This window comes from Mangifera indica, chromosome 13 (assembly GCF_011075055.1).
Source record: "Mangifera indica cultivar Alphonso chromosome 13, CATAS_Mindica_2.1, whole genome shotgun sequence".
NCBI classification, from domain to species: domain Eukaryota; kingdom Viridiplantae; phylum Streptophyta; class Magnoliopsida; order Sapindales; family Anacardiaceae; genus Mangifera; species Mangifera indica.
The window spans coordinates 15,115,484-15,125,858 of NC_058149.1; the positions used below are offsets into that span (position 1 = coordinate 15,115,484).

A 10,375-nucleotide genomic window follows, 5' to 3' on the forward strand; every position below is an offset into this window, starting at 1 on the left:
ATTGTGTTCAAATTTGATAATATTTTACAGCTAAGAAATAAAATAAAAGACATTTGGATAAAATATAAACATGGTTAACTATTTAGCATTTCTTATTGGGGATCATATTCCAACATGACGTTTCGGTCTTTGCCTTTGCTCAGCTTTGCATTTACTTGCTTAAAACAGGACATACATAAATACATTTTCTACATCTACGCAACCTGAATAAAGGCTCAATCCCAATTTACTGTTTCTTCAATCAACTTTTGATGGCTCATTTTCATCTGGTGGCAGTGGCACCACAGCCCAATTATCACCAGGTTCCTGAGGTTCAAACACATGAACTCCACCATCTGTTAGTCCCACTGCAAACTGAGTTGGTTTCTCTGGATTTGCAGCTATAGCATGTGGGTACACTTCAATACTGCAACCACAAAACAAATTGCACCATCAGACTCATGCCTAATTAAATTACATATAAAGTGATTCAAATATGAAAATCTGCAGGTCGAGGTCCAGCCACAGCCCAAAAGACTGACTGTAATTCATACGGTATGATTCAAGTTCTATTATTCGGAATTTGTTTCAAGTTAGGAAAGAAAAAGTAGCTCAGATCTTCAGCTAAGTTAATAGAATCCTGAAATTAAAAGGAATAAATGCCTGGAATCTGTTAGAGAGATTCTCATAGGAACTTTTTTAATTTTGAAATCCAATATTCTTATTAAAATGAAACATATAAGTAGAATAACATTTTTTTTTCTGTGTGAAGCTCATGGAATGTTACATACCTGGTAGTGGGAGGAAGGTAAGCAGAGGGTAAAATGCGACAATGTAATCCAAGATTCGAAGCATCAAATATGGACACAGTTCCATCCACAAAGCTTGCATATACCATCTGGCTATCTGTTAGGATTGGGACACTTGTCCCCAATCCAATGGCTCATTTCTTTTATAAATATATATGTTTGAGTTTTAAAAAGGAAGAGAAGAAAATATTAGGGTTTGGGTTTGGGTTTGAGGGCAGCCACTTTGGCTGATTTAGGGAGGTCTCCGGCGCCTCGAATGGCCGGAAAAGGGGAGGTCTCCGGCGCCTCGAATGGCCGGAAAATGGGAGGTTCCGAATTCCTCGAACTATTCGGTTTATCTTGTAATATTTTTAGTAATGAAATATTTTAGTTATTATATATTTTGTGTTTTGATTGAATAAATGCTGGGTTCCTAACAAATGGTATCAGAGCGCGTTCGATCCAACGGAGAAGATAGATGATGGTCGGAAAAGTGATGAGTCGCCGGAAAATGTTCATGGAGGCTGACTTGAAGAAAAATCATCACAGGAAGAAATAAGTTCGAAAGCGCAAAATGAGAAGAAGAGGAAAACCAAAATAGAAGAAGAAGAAGAAGCAGAAGAAAATGAAACGCCGACGGAAGCGGAAAAAAAAAAAAAAAAAAAAAAAAAAAAAAAAAAAGACAGAAGGAAGAAGAAACAAGAACGAAGGAGAAGAAAGAAGAAAAGAAAAGACAAGGAGAAGGAAAGAAGAAGGAAAGAGAAAGGAGAGAGAAATAAAAAAATAAAGAAATAGAAAAAAGGTGGAGGCAGTGGTAGGTTTATTGGGAAGGGAAAAAGAAGAAAAGGGGGCGCTGGAAAGAAAAAAAGAAAAGTGAAAGAAGCAGAGGAGAGGAGAGAGAAAAAAAAAAATATATTAAAAAAAAAAAGAGACAGCTGTAAAAAAAAAAAAAAATTTAAATAAGAAAAAAAAAACAGTAGGCGGGAAACAAATTTGGATAGGAAGAAACAGCTGAAAAAAAAAAAAAACAAAAAAAAACAGAAAACTCATCTTGGGGACAAGATGATTTTGAAGGGGAGGGAAATGTTAGGATTGGGACACTTGTCCCCAATCCAATGGCTCATTTCTTTTATAAATATATATGTTTGAGTTTTAAAAAGGAAGAGAAGAAAATATTAGGGTTTGGGTTTGGGTTTGAGGGCAGCCACTTTGGCTGATTTAGGGAGGTCTCCGGCGCCTCGAATGGCCGGAAAAGGGGAGGTCTCCGGCGCCTCGAATGGCCGGAAAATGGGAGGTTCCGAATTCCTCGAACTATTCGGTTTATCTTGTAATATTTTTAGTAATGAAATATTTTAGTTATTATATATTTTGTGTTTTGATTGAATAAATGCTGGGTTCCTAACACTATCACATGAGAATGTTGCTTGGGAAATACATGATGAACCTACTGCTACCCACTGTAAGTACAAAACAGAATAGTTTCATTTATATCCTCCATAAACAGCCCACAGATTAGAAAGGACAATCTTCTTATATAAGAGAGAATGTAGAAACCTGCTTCAGACATTCCAATTTCTTGGCTTCATATATTGCCAGATGAGACTTATTAAAAGCAAGGAAGTTTATCTGGTCCTGATGAAACTGGACATAAGTGTCCGTCAATGCTACTGGAGCAGGAAACTGCAAGAATCTGCATTTCTGCTTTTCCCAACCATCAACATTCCACACAATAATCTGCAGGAGAAAATGGGAATGATTACAAGTACAACCAATAAAACTCTTGACAATGAGTGAGAAACTCAACAGTGCCATTTGTGAAATAATGTAGTGTTCCATGGTATGTGTGCCATCTAACCTGACCATCTGCTCCAGAAGAAACCATTATATCCAGAGCATTAGAGAAGGCAAGGCCACTGATTCTTTTATGGTGCCCCTCAAGCTTGCTTTTAACCTGCATAAAGGGAAGGTGGTAATGAGAAAAACACCTAAGAATCTCTTTTTGAAATAGCATTGTACATTGTGTGAGAGAGGGGGGTAACACACCTCACTGAAACGGACATTGTATATCAAAATTGAGAAATCATCCATGCCAATAGCAACTATATTGTTATCTTGAGGGAAAAAAGCCAGACATGTTGCTGCAGGTGATGGAGGCATAATAGTCATCATTGTCTATGTTTTTACCCACCAAAAATAGAAAATGGTCAGTTAGAATTGAGCAAAACACCAATTTCAAGCGCTCTGCAAAGCATCAATGATATTAATCTATATAAAAGAGAACTCAAGAACCATGTTTCACAAGGGTTCATAAAAAACAATATAAACATAGGTTTTCATTCTCTTATGAAAAATTATGATGTAACTTTAGAAAGACGCTGGCATCTGCAAAGGCAAAGACGCTGGCATCTGCAAAGGCTTTATAAACTATTGTACACTACAATGATAAACAAAATAATTAACTCAACCATAGTTAATGAAAATTGTGTGACACAGCACTAAAAAAATGTCTGTTACACTTCACATATTTCTTGATTTACCTTAAATGTCAGCATGTTAAAAAGGGAAATTATTCCTCCTGACGCTGATATGAGATATGAATCATTCTTGGACAAAGCAAAACAGGACACAACCTCTTGAGGATTGCTTCCTGTAGCGTCATTAACCATAAATCGTGAACAGTTCCTTGGTTGCCATAATTGAGGAACAACCTTGCAAGTGGCCTGCATTTAACAACTTACCTTAATGACATTATCAATGATCACTGTCATCACAACTTCAACAGATGTGAACCCAAAAAAAAGGAATAACTGTTAAATCCAAGTCCCTTCACCTTGCCGCTTAAGTGCAGGTCAGTCTTTGGCCATTTCCAAAATAGATGAGTGGCATTTGATGCTAATGCCAAAATGGCATTACCTGCATTGGTGTAGATCAGCTTTGATATCTGCAAGTGCAAGCAGGGAAGGTAGTGAGAGACACAGATTTCTTTATTTCAAATTGTAATTTAATGCTTATATTACTTAGGTGGTTTCATAATCTAAAGCTGTTGCTAATTAAAAGTTCCTCTTAGATTTATGGGTTTTATTACTTTGCTATAATTCATTTATCCAGAACTGGGTAAGGAAAAATAGCTGAACCACAAGAAAGCCTCTCATTGCAATCGCTGTTAAAAAATACATAGAACAGTTACATAGAGTAAAGAGCATGTAGGATCAGTACACAGGTAGGGCTATTTATGTATAAGCAAGCAACTAGAACTTCAATAAAGCATGCATACAAGATGAGTGAATGCAATTTTCAAATCAAGTTGGTGATATATTTTCATCTACTGATGACCAATTTACTAACATGTGCAAGGTATACATTACCTTTCAGACAAAGTACAGATGAGCATATAACTTGCTAGATATGTCATAGCAGGAGAAATAATGAACAATAAATGAGGATATATAAAGACTAAGCCACTAGAATATGAGATTGTCTAACCATGTTCTCTTTCACATGAGAAGGGAGCTGCAGTGACTGGAACTGAGAAGGTCTAGTAATTAAGGGCTTCCAAATCTTAGTTTGATGGCTGGATTCTCCCGAAATTTCAAGTTTCACATTCTTCAAGTTCTTTTGGACCTCAATCTGCATCAGAGAAATGTATCATGTATACTTCAGAGATAATCTCTAAGACATGAGTTAAACTTAAGATGGGTGCTATAGCTACAAAGAAATGAGTGCCCAGTAAAAAACTAACAATTGGAACACCAGCATCTGTGACACCAGCACTAGCCACAGGTGAAATAGGATTAATTGCTAGCTGCATAAAATTAAAAGCATTAGGCAGGACAAGTCACTGTCTAAAACTGTATAAGAAGGTTTAACATGCTAACCTTCCTCAAAGTATCAGATAAATCACCAGAACCAACCAAACTAAAGTCAGCTGTATGCATCAACTGATGGCCGCTATCAGTTGCCAAGATCTTTATTCTGTTTTCATTTGCAATACAAGCCAAAAATGATCCTTGCTTGTTGAATCGAATGCGTGGGTTTGCCTTCAAATCAGAGGAAAAAATAGATATGAAACTTAGGCCACCCTTTTCTTTCTCAAGGAACATATCATTGAAAATAAATTAAAGCTACCATTTGAAATATAATATTATTGAAGAATCAATCCCCTATCCACATGACACTTTCTGACATTGAAATCCCTACGGAACTTACAGGTAATCCTCCATCTGCATCAATGGTTGTTAAGAGCTCAACCTTGTCCATATCCCATATTTTGATCACATGATCATCTCCAGCAGCCAAATATCGGTCCTTGGCCGTATCAAACCGCACTACAGACAAAGAGTCATTTCGGAGCCCTTGATATGTTCTTTTTATAGAACCTTCACTTTCATCCCATTCAACAAGGAATGATTGTCCATCCTTAGTAGTTCCACAAGAAAAAAGCCTGAAACAGTGTTCAATTATAACAATGACCTTTTAATTTACTCACTGCATTAGAATAATCACTCAACATTACTTTAGGCCTAGTAAGGCAAACCTTTGATCATTAGCACTATAAGCCATTGTGGTGCATCCAAGACCAGGAGCATCATAATTAATTCTAGCTCCTAAATTGTCATATAACCATGCTTTTATCTTGCCATCCACTGATGTTGAGAATATAAACTGACACATAAAAGCATACATTAGGACAATTGTTATAGACTCAAACACTAATATCCCCACAATCTGCTATAAATATAATCAGGGGAGATCCTTACTGAAATACGTTCTTTGGTATGAGGGCAAATAGAATAAACAGGAGTATCATGGCCTTCAAAGGTATACATGTTGGCTCCATTCACCACATCCCACACCTTGGAAAAACATGAATAACCCAAGGTCACTTTCTATAGAAAACTTAAGATAAAAAAATACGTGTGTGTATATATATAGGCCTTTAATAGAAAATAAAACCTTAATTGTCTTGTCATCCCCACACGTTATGACCAAAAGTTTTTTTCCATCAGGTTTGGAGAATGCTAGGTCATTTACACCTCCAATGTGTGCATCAATCTAAATATTTCAGAGAAAAGAAAATTCAATATTAGGTGAAAGAATAAGGCACTCAAATCTTCTTGAACTGATTCTATATTGCATTAAAGCTACCTCCAATTTCTGCTGAATGTTAATGCCACCATGGTAGGAATATAACTGGAGCATATGTTTTGAATATGCAACCCCTGTTTAAAAAGAGCAGTAAAAATCCGATCAGATAACTGACTATTTTTTCCACTGCATTTCTCACTTGCTTTTGTACTTACCAAACAAAACCCCATCAGAGCTCCAAGTAACACAATTAACAGACACAAATGGATCTTTAACTAGAGCCGTCTGCATATATTGAATTTATTCAAATTTTAGATGAGGATCTGGCAATCTCAACAGTATGTAATATGGTTTTGCTAAGGGAGGGGAAAAACCTTGAATAACATTGAGCATGCTCCAATATGCCAAACCTTAAAATTTCTTGACAGCAACTTTTCTCGAGAATTAACATCCCACAGTCCTATGTCCCCTATATTGGTTCCAACTGAAGAATCACACAGCAAAATTATGAATAATCATCAGATTGGAATGCACTTGTTAATAATCACCACAAAATAGAAAATTACAAACAGAATTTTCATGGGCAGACCTAGAAGTAAAGTATGCTCAACAGGATGAAAATCCATGCACACAGGAGATGACCCCTCATTTAATGTTTGCACAACTGTGTTGGGCAAATCAACGGGAATGTTGAAAAGGCTGCTGTGACTTGAACCAGGAGAGTTGACAGGTGATTTTACCTACACATACAAGTAAGAACCTTGAGTAAACAAACAAATAAATAAATAAATACAAGGTGATTTAATTGTGTGATGTTGCAGTAAAAGTTAAACAGCTTTACCCTGTCCATGAACCCAGAGGGTTTTTTCTCAGAGACAATCTCAGAATCCTCCAAGTCATCCTTAGTTGGGTCTACCAAGAGGCAACAGAAGATTAATAGGAAAAATAATACCAATAAATCAGGCCAAACTATAGACCTAACAGAAACATAATGCATAAACCAAAACCACTACCTGGATTTACTGGACTAACAAGAGAGAATGGCCCATTAGAAACTGCAGAATAATTTACTGACGACGGACTAGGATTCCAATTAACTGGGGAAGCTGAAGCTGGCAATGCTGGTGCTTGAGAAGGCTAAACATGTAAAATTTAATAATTCTTAAACGTAATTTTACAAATAATAGAAAACAGAAAGCTAACTGGCTTGGTCATGACGTAAAATAGAACCATTAGGACTAAAAAAATATGGATTAAAACCACCTCTGTTTGGATCTTACCAGAGAATTTGTTTCAATTGGCTGGGAAAACAAATGAGAGTCTTGCGGTTGACAAACATGATTCTCAAAAAGGGTGCTTATGTTAGGATCTGGCTGAGGATTTGTACAATGTATATGCTGCCAATTTAGGCTGTCAAATTACAAGCTGTGTCAGTTCTCTCTCAATGCTCAAAAAAGTATGCCTAGAATTAATGAAAATAATCCAAGATGCAAGAGCTATGGTAAAGAAATTTACACTATCATTTTGATGTATCAGCATTGTTAGCCCAATTCAATACTGTTATATTTGTATGTATAAAACATAAAAATTGTGACCCCTGAAAAGACAAAAGAAATTCATTACCTTTGGTTGATGAGACGTCGTAGCCTATGACTTTTGATGCTAGGAAATTTCAATTTGTCACGCAGAAGAGGATTCGCCTCAATTACCCTCTGTAGTTCCAACATCATAATTTTCCTTGCAGACTTCGCATCTCCATACATTGAGAGAGACTGATGTTCTCTATGGAGCACACACACACACAAAACTCATTTTATTATGCTACAGTCAGAATCTGAAATGAAAAAATATATATTATAGAAATCATACCTTATATCATCTAATGTCAAGAGCTGAGTCATTTCTTTGAACAGCGCTTCATTCTCAGGAGCAAAAACTTTTAAATCCTTCATAAGAATATTTAATGCCTTTGGATGATTATGACTGTAAAATAGTTAAACATTTTCAATATAAAGGAGGCTAGTAACAAAAGATCTGCAAGGAAATGGTTATTTGGAACCTTTTTGGAAAAGAAATAAAAAAGGAAATTACCTGTCCAATGCCTCAAGGAAATTCTGCTTCCTGACCTCAAAAAAGATCTTGGTTGAGTACCTATTGTCATCAACCTTTGTAAAACTAGAAAGATACCTCTCAACCTCTTCCCATTTCCCATCAAGTACGAGGTCCTCAAAAAACTTCAAGTCAAAGTAATATCCACTTTCACGTGCAAGCCTTCATACCGGATGGTCATGATTAAGTTACATAATCAGCTAAGAATTTGAAGGTGTAAATTTGGATGTAAAGCATGCATAAATGAGTGGGTAGGTTAGAGATGAAAGATTAACATACATGCAAGCACTTTCTTTATAACCTTCCTCGTCAAAGAACTGTAAAATTAAAAAAACAAGCTCTTGGGTAAGAGAAGGCATCTGTTTGGCAGTCTTCTCACCCCCAAAACCTGCAAACGAACCCAAATCAGAAGATTTGGTAAACAGAAACAACAAATTACATAATTAATCAACCTTGAAATCGAATTAGCTTTAGTTGAATGTCAATAGATATAATGAAGTACAAAAAAAAAAAAAATCTGCTCTTTTGTTCTCTTCTCTTACTCAATTTCTACAGAAACAAATCAGAGAATCAGATTTTTCAGTTAACCTGATGCGCTAGTTTTTAATACAGAAAATGGAAAAGGCAACTAAATTAAATGTTATCCTTTGAGGATTTGATTAACAATACACGAATCCAGATTATTATCCTTTTCTAATTTGTCTTTATTTTCTCAACAAGCTAACTGTCAAGTGTTTGATCAAGCAAGTGTAACAAAGATATTAAAGACCGATCATCATGAAACATAAAATAAATTAAATAAGTAAAAAAAAAATCAGAAAAGTGAAAAAGAAAGTTAGCATTAAACAACCATATGCATCATCAGCTGGTTTAAGATTCATATCTTCTAAACTAAAACGAAACATTAATCCCAAAATTTTCAACATTTTTTAGGCAACCAAACAAAGGGCAAGAGTTTTTTGATAACTCAAATGGAGTGTTTGGTTTAAGTAACATTTCATCTCAAAAAATGAAGATTACCATCCATATAAATTACCATGAAGATTATCCTACATAAGTTATTATTGTGTTTAGTTAGATTAAAAAATATATATATAATAATTAATTTATTTGATTAATAATAATATAAAAATAATGAAATATAATATTAATTAAAGTAACGCCAAGCTCAGGTAAGCATCCTTCAACCAAACAAGAAAGCAGTCACAGTAAGCATCAAGACAAGACAATCGTAAAGATCGAGAAAGATACTGTAGTAGAGAAGTGATAGATTGACCAATTAATCAAAGCAATTCGATTACAAATCAACCGTTTCAACTTTTGATCTTCCAAATTACCAAAATTAAAGAAATTTGAGGTTACAAAATACCCATCAACAAAAAAAAAAACCCAAAAATTTTGAAACACAGTTCTGACAGGATATGAAATCAGCACTTATCATCTTCATTTAAGATCGATATAATCGGATACTGAAGCAAGAAATGGATTTATATATACATATACAATTAAAGTATCAAAAGTTTGACCAAAAAAAGTAATCGGAGAAAAGGGTTACCTGAAAAAGAAAGGAGATCAAAATAAGTAAAAAGAAATTCAAACGATCTTTACTTTCTGTCTCTAGCTCCGAGGAGTCTCATCGTAGTGAAAGAAATGGAGTGAAGGGGAAACTGAGTATATAAGAGTGGCGGTGTGGTCGAGATAATATAAGTTGCAAGGCTTATACTGATAAGTGATAAGTCTGGTGTGGTTTTGATAAGACTGTTGGCTTATATACACGAACATAGATACGCTTCGGGCCTACTACCATAGGGGGAGTCAATTTCAACATTCAATAGATCAGTTGGCGACGTACGTGAGAAATAATCTAAACACCATCTTTGCAAATTGGATCGGCAAGGAGGAGGAGGACTATAATTTTAAGATAAGTCCCGTTAATGGCACTGACCTAATTTGATGGTCATTTTTATTAGAATTAGTTTTAATTTGGCTTGTTGGAGTTTGAATTTAACCTCAGGTTAAGTAACCTAAATTTAAGTTAAAATGAGATATATTTTTATAAAATGAATTGATTATTTAAATTTGAATTGTTTTTAATTAAATCTGAAATTAAATTATTATTTAGTTTTATTTGAGTTCTAATATCTTGTTATTGAATTGATTTTAAATTAACTATTTTAAATTAGAATCAATTTTAAGATAAAATTTATTTGGTCTCAATTCTGATTGAAATCAAACCTAATTTTTACAATCTCATCTCATATGTGGGCTGGTACGAAGGACAAGTCTCTCTGCTTCTTTGCATCTCTTCCTATGATATGATATCCTTTATGTGATTTTTTTTTCAATTAAAATATTACAGATTCCTGTGCTTTAAAATAAAATGCCACTTAATTTTTTTTTATCCCTAAAATTGT

At 34.8% G+C, this 10,375-nt stretch overlaps 1 protein-coding gene across 4 annotated transcripts; it reads right to left on the minus strand.

Moving 5' to 3' along the window:
• Window positions 1-58: 58 nt before the first annotated feature.
• LOC123195144 (protein TOPLESS-like) lies at window positions 59-9,671 on the minus strand. Of its 4 annotated transcripts, none has more exons than XM_044608766.1 (27): window positions 9,517-9,671; window positions 8,241-8,349; window positions 7,944-8,123; window positions 7,722-7,835; window positions 7,476-7,634; window positions 7,133-7,262; window positions 6,866-6,989; window positions 6,694-6,764; window positions 6,442-6,592; window positions 6,227-6,336; window positions 6,068-6,137; window positions 5,913-5,986; window positions 5,721-5,819; window positions 5,525-5,620; window positions 5,302-5,429; window positions 4,974-5,208; window positions 4,643-4,804; window positions 4,507-4,569; window positions 4,251-4,394; window positions 3,598-3,708; window positions 3,305-3,487; window positions 2,811-2,939; window positions 2,623-2,718; window positions 2,322-2,501; window positions 2,176-2,224; window positions 771-885; window positions 59-406 (listed from the first exon to the last, which is right to left on the minus strand). In XM_044608766.1, the coding sequence occupies exons 2-27, from the start codon at window positions 8,318-8,320 to the stop codon at window positions 238-240; spliced, it is 3,222 nt and encodes a 1,073-aa protein (XP_044464701.1). In that variant the 5' UTR covers window positions 8,321-8,349; window positions 9,517-9,671; the 3' UTR covers window positions 59-237. The 4 variants fall into 4 exon arrangements, with proteins under 4 accessions (XP_044464701.1, XP_044464703.1, XP_044464699.1 ...); XM_044608768.1 differs by lacking the exon at window positions 9,517-9,671 and adding an exon at window positions 9,238-9,256; XM_044608764.1 differs by lacking the exon at window positions 9,517-9,671 and adding an exon at window positions 8,812-8,951.
• Between the last annotated feature and the right edge of the window lie 704 nt (window positions 9,672-10,375).